Source organism: Stylophora pistillata, chromosome 3, assembly GCF_964205215.1.
Source record: "Stylophora pistillata chromosome 3, jaStyPist1.2, whole genome shotgun sequence".
Lineage (NCBI taxonomy): Eukaryota > Metazoa > Cnidaria > Anthozoa > Scleractinia > Pocilloporidae > Stylophora > Stylophora pistillata.
In genome coordinates this window covers 37357250-37374256 of record NC_142521.1, presented here as the reverse complement: position 1 = coordinate 37374256, position 17007 = coordinate 37357250, and the positions used below count along the sequence as shown (strand labels likewise).

The 17007-nt window shown below is 37.4% G+C and overlaps 2 protein-coding genes across 2 annotated transcripts; one reads left to right on the top strand and one right to left on the bottom strand.

The window, feature by feature from the left end:
• The first annotated feature begins 11583 nt into the window (after window positions 1–11583).
• On the top strand, window positions 11584–14033 carry LOC148735941 (uncharacterized). The gene is made up of 3 exons (XM_088755051.1): window positions 11584–11838; window positions 12024–12106; window positions 12374–14033. The coding sequence occupies exons 1-3, from the start codon at window positions 11664–11666 to the stop codon at window positions 13631–13633; spliced, it is 1518 nt and encodes a 505-aa protein (XP_088611177.1). The 5' UTR covers window positions 11584–11663; the 3' UTR covers window positions 13634–14033.
• On the bottom strand, window positions 13572–15730 carry LOC148735940 (uncharacterized). The gene is made up of 2 exons (XM_088755050.1): window positions 15485–15730; window positions 13572–15152 (listed from the first exon to the last, which is right to left on the bottom strand). The coding sequence occupies exons 1-2, from the start codon at window positions 15635–15637 to the stop codon at window positions 13752–13754; spliced, it is 1554 nt and encodes a 517-aa protein (XP_088611176.1). The 5' UTR covers window positions 15638–15730; the 3' UTR covers window positions 13572–13751.
• Window positions 15731–17007: the final 1277 nt, after the last annotated feature.

Sequence of the window (17007 nt, the reverse complement as noted above, 5' to 3'; positions counted from 1 at the left end):
ATGGCAAGTTCACAAGTACGATGTTCCTTACTGTAAAGTTAAATTAATATTTTGTCAGAGACTCCATTCCAAAAATAGATTGAAAAAAAAAAACAATCAAAAACAATACAAGATATCATTTCTGTGGTCTGATGACAGAAGAAGTAGTTGGGTTAGAAAAATAGCCTACCAGTATTTCTTAAAGTAATTCCTTTGTTTGTATCATAATGATAGACTTTTTAAACACTTTGTACTCAAAAGTTCAGTGGCATCAGGATGCCTCCAAAACTTGCTTTTGTTTTAAATCAAATTCTTCTCTGACCTTAGCCTGTTTACTTGGTCTTTCTCGTTTTTGTTTTATTAAAAAAAATTAATAATAATTTTCCATGTCAAGGATAACCTTGAATGGGTGTATTAGAATGCAGTTTTAAATGGACTGATTGCATGCCCTGGACCTTTCCATACTAAAAAAAATCACTCTTCATTCCTGCATCACTGACAACATCAAAAGACTCCATATTTAAGAAGTCATAAAAAAAGCACATCAGGGGTGTATCTAATATTTCTATCAAAAAAGTCTTTTATAAAAACACTTTTACCGACATTTTATATTTCTTTGTTGTTCCACAGAATATGTTTGTAAAAATTATTGGGGTCCTCGGCTTCTCTTTAGTTTGACCACCATGTTAATTGTCATAAGAAAAGGGTTGGTCAAATAGGTATTAGGTTAATATCAACAGTAACCCCCCCTCCCCCCCTCAAATCCCTCCCCCCTCAGATCCCTACCCCCCTCAAATTGCCTGCATATGACCTAAAAGAAAATGACAAGAAGCAATGTCCTTAAGGTTTCCTCAGTAAACCAGTAAACCAATGTCCTTAAGGTTTCCTTCAAGCAAACCAGTACTCAAAAATGCAGAAAAGACTTCATAATTTACTAAATCCAACAATTGCTAACTAAAATGGTGATTGTTTATAAAAGAGGATATTTATGTTTGCAGTGAACAGAGGTCTTTGAAACTTTTTCTCATTTCACTGGGAGGGTAAAGTGTTATAAATCACTGAGACTTTTAGGCAACCCAATTACTGCATTGTTCCATTTGGCAATAATTGAATCACGATTGTTCAATTTAAAATTAACACCCAAGTGATTAAAAAACTAGTTCTACATTGAATTAACAATGAAATGAGAACAGAACAAGTAGCTCAGATTAGTAACAAGATGCTTAAAAATTATGGCATGAAAAATAACATGGTACCCCAAAATAAACTGACAAACTTCCCAGTCCATAAGTAAAATTAAAATCATAAACTTGGTAAATTGAAATAAAACAAATATCATATAGGGTATTAAGAGGCTGATAGGAGTGATTCAAGCACAAATTAATGCTCCCTTGTATATTTTGATGTAGAATGAAAAAGACATTTGAACAATTAGTGAGCGAAGGAAAATTGTTTAGAGTGAAGCCATAGTACTCAGAGTTTAAGAATGCATTCGGGACTAGAGGTATTCAAGTCTCTCCCCATGTAAGGATTCAAACTTAGTATTCTTCAGTGTCATTACAATGATATTTGAAAGAACAACGAGCACATCTAATAATTATATCAAAATTAACCCTCAGTGAAAGATGATTCAATCAACTGTAGTCGGTGCTGAAGTAAATGACAGTTGAGAATATAGAATAATGATAGTTAAGCACTAAGAACCCCTAAAGGATGATTCAATCAACGACTGTCAATGACAATTAAGAATGCAGAAGCTGATAGTTAAGCATTAAGAACCCCTAAAGGATGATTCAATCAACGACAGTCAATGACAATTAAGAATGCAGAAGCTGATAGTTAAGCATTAAGCACCCCTAAAGGATGATTCAATCAACGACAGTCAATGACAATTAAGAATGCAGAAGCTGATGGTTATGCATTAAGAACCCCTAAAGGATGATTCAATCAAGGACAGTCAATGACAATTAAGAATGCAGAAGCTGATAGTTATGCATTAAAAAACTCTCCAAGGCACTGACGTATCGGCAAGTAAGATTCCTGCGGTAATTCATTAATTATCACGTGCATTTAAGCTTTAACATATCACTCTACTAAATGAAACTTATCGTTAAGGCTCAGATTCTTTTAAACCTTCGAACTTTAAGCTTTCATTTTTCGATAAGAATATCCTTTACGTTAAATTGATATTTCTGTTCGCATGCTGTAACCAGTAAATTCAAAGTTAATCGATTTCAGTAAAGGAACAATCTCAAATATATAGAACAAAACAAACGAAAAAACAAACAACAATGAGATACTGGGTAAACTATGTTTTTTTTTTTTTTAAACAACGGTCAGTATAATCAGTACATTCCCTCCAAATAAACAGGAACATAATGAGATTATGGCAACTTTCACTTTCATGGTAAGCAAAGGCATCTAATTTGTACATAAACAAGTGTTGTCGGAATAGCGACCTGCGAAACTCAGTCGAGAAGCTAATTAACTGTGCCATTTAACATCTTCTCAAGCGTATATGATTAAGAAATCTTGGACATCCAGTAAAACCATCTGATCAATGCATGCTCACTCAAGTTGGCAGACAATTACATACCTTTCTTTCCACTTCACTCGACGATTGCAAATGCCCGTTTATTGAAGCTAAGCAACGGCCGTTGTGCAACTGAAATTTGGATACATGAACTTTACATGAGTAACTGTTTCACAAGCTCTTAGCCAAGCTGAAAGGACGAAATGCAAGGATTCTTGAGCTAAATATTCGCACCATCGGCCTTTACGAGGGAACAAAGCCTCTGCATTCCGCTCAATTGTCAGTCACGTGATAAGGTAATCTTTGCTGCAATCCGGAAGTGCTGACTATTTAAAAATGTGTCTTAGTGTTACCTTGTTGAATTTTGCGTGACAAGTTATATGTACTGAGACACGGCAAATTTGTCTGGACTTACATTTCTTTTATACTCTTTAGTTAGCAAATAGGTGTAATAATTTGCATTTTGGTACTCATTTAGATGTTTCAACTCCGTTTGCTGATGCAGTATCTCAAGAGACAAATCAGTTATTCCACAAAACACGTGTTCCAAAAACATTAACATACATCCAAGTTGGGCTGTCTCAAAATAAGAGAACGGGAATCAGGCAATATACCCTGTTCCCTGGACATCCGTCCGGTTAAATTTCAACGACAGCAAAAAAGAAAACTCCATTTCCAAATAAGAATGATTTCATACCATAAGAGGCTGCACGTGATTCACTTTAAAAAGGCCGTTTACTTGTTGGTTGTTTTGTTTTGTTTTATTATTATTATTCTTTTTAATTCAGATGACTAAGAAGACGAGATAAACTTATTATTTCCAATTAATTTTTCATATTTTTTATTTGAAATAATACAATGTTCCGGCCTATCTCTTAGGGCCTGATTACATTAGCCGGGCTGGCCCGTTTAGCCGGGCTGATTTCTTTTGTTTTCACGCTTTGGCGAACACCAAAACAAAAGAAATCAGCCCGGCTCATGTAATCAGGCCCTTAGAGAACAGCTAGATCTTATTTTCGTTGTTTGTATAGGTAATCACATGATCTCGAGTGCAATTTGGAACAAATAAGTACTAGTAATTTTTTTCAAAGACTAACAAAATTGCATGAGCCCGTAGGGCGAGTGCAATTTGTGGTCTTTGAAAAAATTTACAAGTGCTTATTTATTCCAAATTGCACGAAAAAATCATGTGATTATCTATTAATAATATACATGAAAATTACGAGGTAGCTTCTCATAACTCCGTAGAAGAAAAGCGCGCGCATCACGTGCAAAATTAATTTATTCAAACCCTGCAAGTGACGTTGACCTTGACATTGACCTTGACATTGACATTGACCAATCATTCTGACCAATCAGAATGTCTGGTTTGTTTCTTTCTTTGCACTGAATTAACTCTCTTCTGCACTGAATTAACTAAAAACTGCATTCATCTTAACCAATCAGAACTGTGAAATTTTTTCATGTATATTATTAACTGGTGAATGTGTCTCTAACAAGGGGGAGGCTTCTAATTAGTGGTAGGGGGGGGGGCTTATCAGCCGCTGTTTACGGTAGGACATCAGTAAGATATTGATAATCATTCTCCGATTAATGTGAAAACATTCGAGGCAAACACCCACCGTGGATCGATCCATCAGTTGAAAAGGTAAAATCCTGTCTCAGAAATCAACTCTATTGAAACTTTCCCTGATCCTCAACAAATAAAATTGGAAAAACTACCAAAAACAGCGAAATAAAGTTACAACAATGAAACGAACTCAATTTAGGATTCCTGCGACAAAGTAGCGTCTGACCTCCCCCTGGCTCTGCTGTTTCCTCCTGGAACAATCTCAGGCCTCTTTGATAAAACGGCAAGTTAAGCGCCCGTTCTAACTCATTCTTTTTAAGTGAGAATGTTAGTGTATGGACACAGGTGCGATTTTCAGTAACGACCATTAATTGATGAAGTAGTCTTGACCTATCTGTGGATGATTTTCCCGTTTGCACGAGTGTTATCAACATAGAAAAGAAAAAACCCACTCTTGAATTTTATTTCCTCCTTGTTAGTGAGGCACAGGTTTACCTAAAACTTCTGATGTAACTTGAGCGTTAGTAAATCTGCGAGCCATAGTAGATCTAGACTCTGTGTACGAGAAATAAGAAAAGTGCATGGGATACCAACGCTTACTTTTGTGGCGCAAGAGCGAAAGAGAAACTGGGCGCAAAGGGCGAAAAGAAAGTCTGCTTACAATCTTTTCTCTTTTTTTTTTTTTTCCGGTTTCTTCGCTTCAAAGCTTGATATGAATGAACACTTCAGCAGTGAAGAGGTGACAATGCTAAGATGACTCTTGGTGCCTGCTGATCGAATGGCTCAGTGTATAACAATTAAGGGGAGGACGGGCGGCTTGTGGAACGAAATAAAAAAGTTGTAACTGGAATAAAAATTAACAGGCAAACAAGAAAAAGTAGCAAAACAACATTAAGACAGGTCAGACGCGAAAGGATTTGGTATTTCACAAGTCAGGCCGACAGATTCTGCTACAAGTTAAAGGAAGAAAAAAAGCAAAATCAAAACCATGAAAACTCACCAATTTCCTCTCATCCAGAGGTTTTCCCATACTGGTCTGTTGAATTTAAAATCGCAGACAAATATTATTCAGTGCGTAATGCGTTCAGCTGTAAAAGAGCTATTTCAATGAATGCACTTTGGTCCCGAGCAACAAGGATAGAGGTCCTGTCTACTGTCTTTTTCAAACACTCTCATGCCATCTGTACTTCCTTTAGCTCTAAAGACACAAAGATATTTCACGACCATCCTTTAATATATCAATAAAAGTGAGAGTACAGAAAAGAAAACGCTGAGCAAAATTAAATCAAGCTATATTGCTATTTATAATGACAAGAAAGAAAAACAGGCATTTAAGCCTGCTGTAACCACCAAGTATCAACTTATACTTTACTAATCACGACAGATTTTCAAACAATCTTCAATTTCAAGTATCATTAATGCAAGGGATCGAAAAACAAGCCTACTCGAAAGCACAAAGCTGTCTGTGCACTAATCTTAGCTCAAGGAATTATTCTTCTGATTCTTTTCTCGCAACGCATTTCTTGTTCAAGAGGAAATCATTTGTCAGCTCCCACTGAAACTGACCTCTCAGCCTACTTTTCTTGTGAAAAGCAGAGCCTATTTCGGCCAAAAGTCACGTCTAGGATGTACGCTAAACTCTTTCGCTCTAATAACCTAAGAAATCCGCTTAGCGTTCTGAGTAAAATGGTATTTTAATGTTGACTCAGAACTTGCATTTCCTGTTCTAGTTAAAGACGTTTCCAACAGAATAATAGAGTACTGACTCTGAAAGGCGCGAGATGAAAGAGGTTGAAATAAATCACAGCCAAATTGAACAATTTTATAATCAATCTGATAGACGATATTAAATGGCCACGCGGAAATACGAAATTTCTCTGCGAGTGTTAAAAAATATTTCACTCGTTCGCTTCACTCACTCGTGAAATATTTTTCAATACAAGAAGAGAAATTTTGTATCTCCCAGTGGCCATATAATATTCTGTTTATTATATAAACACCAATAAAAAAGCCAAACCATTCATGTTCACTTTTGCTGCGAAAGGTACAGTTTGTTTTGCAACTACAGTTAGGTTTTAATTTCTCTTGTAAAGATAACGTTATTTTCACTTGTGACGATATCACAAGTCGCGCGAAAACTCACCCGGTATTTCATTGGTGTAAATATAATAAAAAGTGTTCCTCTACACTGTATTCTAACTTGCATGTCACGCAGATTTAAGATTAAGCCTTGCCATCGTTACTGTTTCGTGTCAATTTCTATTTTGCGGTTCTCATCACATGAAAAAGTGACCAGGATATCAATTAAGTAATAACAATAACATTAGGATTAAAACAGGTAGAATAGCAGTAACAGTTCTCTTCTATCTTGCTCTCACAACATACGACTTGTGAACAGCCTAGTTATTCTAAAAAAAGTACTCTGCTCATTACTAGCTCAATCATCTGCCATCGAAATAATTAATCTAAACACTCACTCATAATCATCGTCTTTACCGTCATTATTACCATCACAGTCATCATCACCATCACCATCGCCATCATCATCGTCGTCGTCGTCATCATCATCATCGTCGTCATTATCATCATCATCGTCATCGTCATCATCATCATCGTCATCAACATCGTTATCGTCATCCTCGTCCTTCTACTCATCATCATCATCGTCATCATCATAGTTCTCGTCATAGTCATCATCATCGTCACCACTGGCTCTTTTCTGAACCTTATTCCTATTTCTTTCAGCTCAGCTTTTGAAAGAAGTCGACGGTTACACCTCAGCCCTAACCGTCTGGTCCCCTATCACAGGAAAAAAGCGTTGTTGGCACCCCTTCTGTATAGAAGATAGGTGTCCATTTCTCATCATTGACTGATCGTGAGTTCTGTAATGGCTGTAAAGGCCAATACGAGCCTTGAATTGTCTATCACATTCTGGACAACACAGGCCTAGTGGTAATTCTGTCCGTGGCTGTTCTTGTCTTTCTTCCTTCCTTTCCCTCTTCAGTCTTATGAACGCCTTTCGTCAAACTTTTCCACTCCATCTCTTGTCACATCTTGTCCGGTCCTTTACCGAGTCCTTCAAAGCAATTTTAATTTTTAACTGTTTGATAATCATAAGGGACAACAGTAATGTTTCCAAAAGGAAAAAAAAAAAAAACAATATAAAAGTAGACAAATTAGTGGTCTAGAAATTCCCAGAAGTCGCAAATTTCCACGATGTCATCAAGTCCTGTCGCGACCGCAAATCATCGTGTATTCCGTTATTTTACTTGCTTTATTTAAGTGTTCCCAGTTTGTACAGGGTTTTACCTTTGGCTAGATACCATAATTTACTCTTAAATAAAGTGATTGATTGTTTGATTGATTGAATGATCGGAAACTGAGCATCCACACGAAGAATAATCTCGCTGCATCGAGAATACTCCAAGTAGCATTTGTTGCAAAGCGCAAAAAGCGAGCAAAAGGCCCAAAATCCAGAGAAACCGACCATTCTTTTAATCTAACAAAAATTCACAACGGTAACTTTAAAAAAAAAGGGCTCTGAGTTGTACTGAAAACAAAAAAAGTCAAGAGATATAAAAAGAGAGTTTCTTTGGCTGCTTCCGCAGTAAAGAGTAGTAAAATTATTAACTTGTAATTTTTATTGCCAGACGGACTTGGATTCAGTTGTTTTTTGGTTGTAAAAAGATTACTGTGCAATCTGCGTTCACTAGCAAGAGTTCCGACTGTTAAAATTTGACCGGCCAAAAACGGGTAGTGTCCGAGCAAAAGCATGTTTAACCGGACAACGTGACCGGCGACTGCCCGTTACTTATTTGCAGCCTTGGGTAATAGCAATAAGAATTACACATCAAAAATTTTTTAAGTTCAGCGATGTCACAGAAACATGGGAAGCAGCGTAAAGTGTACAGAGAATCAACTCCATGGTGTGTGCCAAACTGAAGTTAAAACATATTTTTTTGTTAGGATTAAGGCGAGGCCAAGCAGAAACAAACACATACGATAGATGTTGTTCTCTAATTTTTCTTCAAAAATGAGCTTATATGACGTAAGAGACTGATGGGCCCTGATTTCTTACGAGTTACAAAACGAGCAGAGTTTCCAAAGAAGAAAAGAATCCAATTGATAAATAATAATAAGGAAACCACTTAAGCTTAAGGGCAAGTAAATTCTAGAAAAGTGCCGAGATTGACTAGTGTCGCGTGTCGCGGGTCACGTCTTTTAAAATGATTTGATTTGCTTTTTGTTTGTTTGTTAGCGGGGCGCTCAGGCATGACGCACACCAATGCTTCCATAACAATGGCTGCATATTATCACATCTTCTCAAGAACTTTTAGATGAAAAAGATGTTAATGGAAACTACGTCTCAAATTGCATCTTCCCTCGACTCGCTTAATTAATTTATGCGCTGAGAAATACGGTGCGGCCGCTTTATTTTGTTAGGATGTGGCAATTTTGCTCTAATTTTGGATATCAGAATGGAAACAACAAGCCAAAGCGCTTGTCGGGGTGACCCATCTCAAACGGCTTTTTCTCGATTTCTTTTTCCTTTTCCCCCCAAGTTTTACTAGTTTACAGTTCCTCACACGCCCACCCCCACCCCCCCCCCCAAAAATTTCCCAACGAATTTCGCGCCAACTAATTTTTCAATTACTTCACGCTCTCATCTCTTTTTTCCCTATTACCCTCCTGAAATATGTTGTTGGTTTTTCTATGTTAGTGAAGGTTTACCGATATGTTTTGGTTCAGCACACTTTAAAGGTTTAGGGGTGTGAAGTTCATCTTTTCATACAAAACTATCAGATGCATGCATGCTAAATTTTTCGTTTCACCTAAACGGTTTGAGCTTTGCAAAATACATGATGAAATGGCCACATTTGGATTTTACTCAAGGACACAAATGCTCTTTGTTTGGTTCTTTCTACTTTCTTGGGTTGACACTTCCTGTTAACAAAAGCGAATGAATGCTGGTAAAGACTGTAGGAAACAATTCCATCAAATCCAAAGCAATTTACATTCTCGTCAAATATCCAAACACGAATAAAACCATTCAAACATGCCAAATATTAAAATTGGGTCAAGAAGTTTAGTCAGAGAAAAATTCTCGCAACACATCTTTTTTTCTCTTTCGAGTAAAGCGTAGCTACGTAAGAGTTTTCTTTCAAGATTTCGTCAAAAAAACAAAGGCCAATCGAATGAACTCCCAAAGTTTTCAATTATTGTGTAGTCAAGAAATCAAGAAATATCAAGGAGCCCCGCCCATGGGGACAAATTCATCTCCTACACTGGAAACTACTGACAGTGAATAAGTAGTTTCGAAATTTTAAAAGGTAAACTTGTTTCTGTCTTAATTCAATCCACCTCATTTTTTTGTTACAAATTATCTCCAAAGAAGCAACACATGAGCCATAAAAGTACTAAACATGGGCTGGTTACAGTTTCCATCCACAATAATGGCTCCTGATGGCACAAAATAGAAATAGAAAATTTCAAAACAGTGACTGTTCCTTATGAAATGATTCTTTCCCATGCAGACTTGTCTGACAAACTGCCTCTCAAACAACTTACTGGAAACTATGCTGAAGGGCGTCGAAATAAAAATTAGATACAGTTGAATAAAACAAGAAAAACACACATGGCAATCGGTGTACAATCTCGCGTCTCTCTCGTTTACTGCTGTACACAACTCTTCATCTTCTGTCTTTGTCATCTGAACACCTTTCAGGGAAAGGTACTCCAGCTTAGGAATACTGCTGAGATTTTGGACCAGATCCCTGACCCCACGGCCAAGTGGATTGGACCCTAGACCAAGATACCCAAGCTCTGGTACATCCTGTCGTGCACGGGCCAGTGCTGATGCTTCATCTTCATCCATATTTGTATTCGACAGTCACAGCTCAATCAGATTGGGTACATTGTTCAGGTTCTTGGCTAGTTCAATAATCCCGTGATCCAGTGCATTGTATCCTAAGTCAGTGCTTGTAACTTGTTTGAGTACTTTAATGAGGCAGCCAGTGCCGCACATTCCTTTTCCCCCATTTGTACATTCCACAAATTTAACAAAGTCGACTGTGGCACGTGATGAAGATTCTCAGCCAAATGAGTCACAACACTGTGTAAAGGGTTGTCTGACAAGTTGAGCTTACGCAAATTTGGAGAATGGTACAGTGATTCAGCAATAAAAGCAGCGCATTTTGCTATTATATTGATTTCATTAACTTCTAAACTGTGGAGATTGTCAGTAAAATTAATTCCGTAAATCGCGTTCTCAATCCATTGACCTTCAAAGGCAGCTTTCCTCCTCTCTCTTATTCTAATTTTTCGACGAGCTGTTGATAAAGGCAACACGTTCTTCAACAGAACAACATCCTCAACTGTGTAAACACAAATGTCAACCCCTCTCACCAGTGACAAACAATGGTTCTCAGTCAAAGGCAGTGCAATGTTGTTGTTTTCATTATTTACCAAATTATCCACAGGTGGCTGAAAAGAGCAAACCGGCGCTGATATCAGTTCAGGAAGCAGTTCAGGAAGCAATTTAGAATGAAAAACCTCATCTGTTATGTCAATTAGACAGAGAAAGTTTCTCCCCTCGCAATTTTTGGGGAAAAAGTTTGCATGGAGTAAATCGGCGTACTTTTCTACATATTTACTTTCTCCAGAGGAAGTTGAAACGATCACGTTCAAAAAAATTATGGAGAGAAAGTTATCATTAGCAGCTAAATAATTTTTAAAAAATAAATAGTTTGGAAAACTTCTGATGGATTTTAAGAAGTTTTCTGCGACAGAAGCAGAAGAGTGTCCCTTCTCAAGTATTACAACATGGTGAACACATGAAAGAAATGCAGAATGCACGGCTGTTCTGTCTGAGGCTGGACACCAAAACAATTAAACAATCGACACAGAATAGAATAAACGCGTGTTGTTCATCAGACAAATCATAGCGAGAAGGCGTCTTGGTGAACTTGTAATTTGTGAGACCTTCTTTCTCTCCGAGATACTTTAGATGATGAAAAACAATCCGGCAGCTTCTGATGACAACTCAGAAACGAATTTTAAAACTTCAGCCATCTTCCTTAATTTTTCAAACGTGTCCATTCCTGACAGGCAGGTTACAGTTCCATTCTTCTTAACCGTCAGTTCTTGAACGATTAACCGGGCGGCGAGAAACTCATGGACGGACTTATAAAGAATATAAACGATCTTCTCACGGTTCAAAGCGGAAAGTTTGGAAACTTGGAAAAAACCGATAGGTATTAGCTTCTCGAACAGATCATTATTTCTAAATTTGCTGAAGTTAAAATGAAGGCGATCTTCCAAAAGCGCGTTATATGCATGTTTTTACGGTGGCCCATCAGGTACATGCCACATTTTTTATCGCGCAATAAATGATAGATTATCGCACGATAAATGGATATCATCGCGCGATAAATGGAAATTATCGTGCGATAAATGATAAATTATCGCGCGATATTAAATATTATTAAAAACTGGATCATTGGATAATACACCGATATCACGTTGCCGCCATCTTGGTTTGGTGATGCATCAAAGCGAGGCTGGGCGTGCATAATTTGCAAAATGGCGACTGCCACTAATGTGTCTCTTTCGGCCTGGTCCAAATCATTGAAAAACATTCCTTTAGTAGACAATTCCTTCATAGAAAAGTGGCTGCAGAAGCTAGATAAAGTCCCAAAGAAAGTTAGAACGCGAGGTTACAGTAATTTTTGCGAAGGATATGTCTTTGATGTCGAAGGTAAGATCATCAATTCTTTTCTTCGCTACTTTGGCTATTTGTTGGCATTATTGTATATCAAAAGATAGATTCTCCGGAGTTTTGATGTCTCTTTTAATGCATTTGTAGTTGCTGTCTTTATGTTCAATATTGATCGAAATCAAAGCGAAAAATCATGCGTTTATTGAAGTGTTTTTCCCCTCTAGTTAAAGTAGAACCTTGTAGTGTGACAGTTCGAGCTAGGAGCTACAGATCACAACGAAAAAATGATGAACCGTGGCGACTGCAGGTACGTTCATGCCTTTAACTAATTGAAAATTATTTATTAATGGAAATCATAACTGTTTGATGTATAATTGATACATCCATTAAGAGATTTAGATGTATTTTTTTGCTATAACAGCTGAGATTGAATATGTTTAACGATGTATTTCGATATTCTTGAGTTAATAAACAGACCTCATATGCTATTATATTAAAAACCTTTTTAGCAAAATACTTAGAATTATGTTATCTTTTGCAGGAAAGTTAAAATTTTCTTTACCATATTGTTTAGGTTGAATTATCAAGAGAAAAACAGTCAGTTCTTTCCCAGAAATGCAACTGTGAAGGAGGTGCTGGTTTGTGTAAACATGTGATTGGTTTAATGTACCTCATTGCACACTACCAACTCCTAGATTTGCAGAGTGTTCCTCCTGCAATGTCCAAGACTTCATTGCCTCAGACCTGGCATGTACCTCAGAGAACTGTTGGGATCAAACCCAAAGAAATAGATGAGGTGGTGCTACAACAAGTGAAAGTTCCACTTTCACTGCCGCAGCCAAAGAAGAGAATTAGGAGAATTGATGGTGTGAGATCAACCTTGTATAATCCCATCCCAGATTGTTTTGGAAGCAAAGATATAATATCCACATTCAGGGAACATTTTAAAGAGCATGAAGATAAACAAGTTAATTCAATATTACGACCAATGGAAGATCTCTCTCTTACCTCATGCAAATTTGGTGATGTAGCAACAGGAAGTGTACTATCATATCAGCAAAAGATAAAGAAAACAAACAATCCAAAAGTTCATGTCAAAGTTGATGGTCCTGAGTTACCCCCCAATTATAGTATGCCTACAATTGACAGCCTCTACCTGTTTGCGCCAAGTGCTGGAGAGCAAAATGTATTAGAGGGTCTGTGTGTCTCATACAACCAGTCATATTTGTATGAGACAGAGACCAGAGAACAGTGTGATACAAGCAAGTGGTTTGACCTGAAAGCCAAACGGCTTTCATCCAGTAAATTTAAAGATGTATGCAGCAGAAAAAAAGACTTTGAGTCCCTTGCAGAAAGACTGTTAAGAAAAACAAAGCAAACAGAGGCAATGCTTCATGGCATAAATACAGAAGAAGAAGCTGCAAGTGCATATGCTGACACTAGAGACTGCAATGTTTTTCCTTCAGGTATTGTGATAAACCCCTCCTGCCCATATCTAGCCACTTCCCCAGACAGAAAAGTTTATGATCCAAGTGAAGCAGACTCTTGGGGACTACTTGAAATAAAGTGTCCCATTAAAGATTCAATAACTGACTTAAATTATCTTAAATGTGTGAATGGGATTTATAGACTTAAGAAGACCCACTCCTACTATTACCAAGTAATGGGTCAGATGTTACTTAGTGGGGCCCCATGGGCTGATTTTTATGTTTACTGTAAACAAGATTATCACCTGGAACATATTGATTTTGACAATGAATTTTGTGCAGAAATGAAAAGCAAACTTGATCATTTCTATTTTCAATATTTACTTCCACATTTTGTCAAAACTTAACAAAACTTAATCAGTCCATTTTTTTTAAATGATGACATGTCTCATCATAATATATACAGAACATTGTGTTCATGAATTTTAAATATTGCATTGTATCATTTATATATTGTTAAAAGCATTAAAATAATGCCCCTCTAAGATTTGTCATCAGACAACAAACACACCAGATTTGATTAATAGAACCAGCTAGTGATAAGGGAAGGACTTTGTCAAAAATTTGGTACTCTTTAACTCTTCTTATGGCACGTTCAACATGAATTCGCAATCGTGCAATCTGTTGGGTCTCAGAAACTTGCTTTGTACTGAATTGCATTGATTTGGTTTTAGAAAGAAAAGGGGGGATTGTGACTGTAGCCTTTTTACATTGTAATAAATCCTGAATTAAAAAACCTTTATCTACCATGACCTCATCTCCTTCCTCAATTAATGATAATATACCACTGCTTCGGGTAATTTCTTTGTCAGATATGCTACCTTGGTAAAGAGAACTGACAAATGTCACAGGGCCATGGGGTGCGATCCCGATTAAACATTTATAAGTAGTATGGGATTTATATGAAGAATAAAATTCTGAATTAAGAACCTTTGAGCTAGGTCTCTGTACCTTAATCTCTGTACAATCAAGAATTACTCTTGTTTTGGGGTATGTACTCTTAAAACACTCTGGCATACTATTCTGAATTTGAACTTTTGTTGGCCAAATTGGCAACTGACCAAGAAGGATATAAAGAAAATTTGCCCATGTTATTATAATTCTACTGACTGTGGGTTTAGTGATATTAAATCTAACTGCAAGGTCTGTTTCAGCTAGGCCAAGTCTAAGTCTTATCAGGAATAAAATTAGCTGATCATAAAGAGACAAAGAAAAGCTGCCATAACTATTTCTACGTTTGAAGTTCTGCCTACCTCTAGCTCTTTGTATTTGAGACCATTTGGTCATCTTAGTTGCATACGGTTCTACCCATCGATAAAAACTATCAAGTTTTTCCTTTGAATGAAAGCCAGTGTAAAACCTTGTCAATTCTGGACTTCCAGTAATTCTTTCAGAACCAAAAGAAGTTAACAAAAGAGTAGCTATCTGAAGTTCAAGTTCCTTTACTTTTCTTTGTGTTGACGCAAGTTCTTCTTTTAATGCAGTCGTGACTGACTCGGCTTCAGTGTTTATTTCGGCATTAGTTTCAGTGCTAACTTCACCATTTATTTCAGTGCTAACTTCGGCATTTGTTTCAGGGTTTGTTGTGTTGTAAGGTGAGTCAGTCTCCATTGCAGCATCGGTTCTATCGGCTATTCCTTGTTCCATTTCTGTTATATCTCCTGCTGCACTTGGTAGTGATTCCACTTCTATCTTTTGCTTTTTAAACTTTTGCAGGCTATTATCTGGACGTCCTTCATGTTCTTTAGTCCATTTAAAAATCGACGGGACAGCTCCTTGCTTCAGTCGAACCCTTCCTGTCAACGTGTATTCAATGTCACCCGGCTTGAAATGATCAGAACATACCAGTGTCGAATTTTTCTTTATCTAAAAAAGAGCAAAAATAACTATCTATAAACAGTATTTAACACAGCAACAGAAACAGTACTCAGAAACTTCAGACAATCAGAGAAAATTTTCCCGCGAGTTGCCATAATATAAACAAATAGACCGGTCCACGTGTGGTTGGTATGTTTTTTACTTTTTGTCGAAATTACTACTTATTTCAGCCCCAATATACATAAAATCAATCGCAATTTCTAATTCCATAATAATCAAACCAAGGAAAAAAGAATAACTCGCGATTTTTCTGTTTAACAGCGGAATCACAACTACACGTGTGTAGTAGTCATCGCTGAGACTATATTGTACTAACTTACCTTGAATAGCGGCCCAGGATCTCGTTTTATAGCGATAATCCACTCTTTTTTCTTTTCTTTCTTGGAAGGGAAGTTGAAGAAGTATTTATCCTTACCACTTTCATAGCGTTTATCATTCGTACATAAGTTTACACAGCAGTGGTAGTTAGACATATTTACAGAGAAAACACCGTGACCTTATTATCTTTGCACGCCCAGCCTCGTTTTGATGCATCTCAAATCCAACATGGCGGCAACGTGATATCACCGTATGCAATTCAAGACTTTTTATTGGCTTAGCCATTATGGTATATGAGCCAATATACCATAATCTACAAATATGGTATGCGTACGCGTCAGTTTAAAATTAAAAGGGAGCTAAAAAATCCGGTTTCTTCTCACAAAATAATAATTTCTTGAGGGCCTTTTGAATAAAACAATTATTCCACTCGCGCTTATTGGATATGAGACGATTATAGCCAACTCGGCGCTACGCGCCTCGTTGGCTATCTATCATCTCATATCCAACGCGTGCTCGTGGAATAATTGTTAATTATCACGCGATAATTTATCATTGATCGCGCGATCCTTTCCATTTATCGCGCGATAATCTCCATTTATCGTTCGATAATCTGTCATTTATCGCGCGATAAAAAACATGTGTCATGTCCCCTATGGGCCACCGTATGTTTTCCTATTTTGGAAAGTTCCTCTTGATATTCATCCATGCTTTTATCTGCTGTAACATTGTCTGAATTTTTTGCAGCCATGTGATCCAAGAGAGTTTGAATAAAACCTACGTAAATGTACGCACGAGATGTTGATAATTGAAAATTTCTCTCTTTCCAGAGAAGAAACAACATTAACAACAAAAGCGGTGTTTCTGTCAGCTCTTCGAGGTCCTGCTCCCAGAGGTAGTTAAGTAACCCGGCCTTTAACGTCCTCCTCCTTAGATAGAATCTTTCTTGCCAACTGTTCCTTTTGTTCCCAGCTATCGAGCCCATTGATTTCAAACTGAGCATGACTTGACGCTCTAAGCTCATCTTCTTTCACTGGTCGCGTTGTGATCATTACACAACAGTCTCTCAGCAGACTGCCTCTCCAATCCTGGTTCTGACGGACACATTCATACAAGTTAGACAAGTTATTGACTGACATCGACCGACATCGGATCATCAGCAGACAGCAGTTCAGCGGTTTTCAACATGGTACAGAGGTCCGGAATATCACAAACGTCTCGCAACTTGATTAACAGTGCAAGGAAAAACTTTCTGAGGATCTCCTTTTTGCCATCTGCCCAATCAACGGCCAGTTTTTGAGTGAAAGTAGACTTTCCTATTCCAGGTCTTCCATACACTAGAATTCGTCTACGGATGGGATGATGTTCATCACTTCCAAATACTTCACTGCAATCTTCCAGCGTTTCTTTCGTAATTCCATCAGGTTTTCTGCGGTCTTGGAAAAGTGTTAACTGTATGTAAATGTCATTAATGTGTACCGTGTTTTCTGGGTCCCATGGTGTTATTTTCACATGACACATGGTG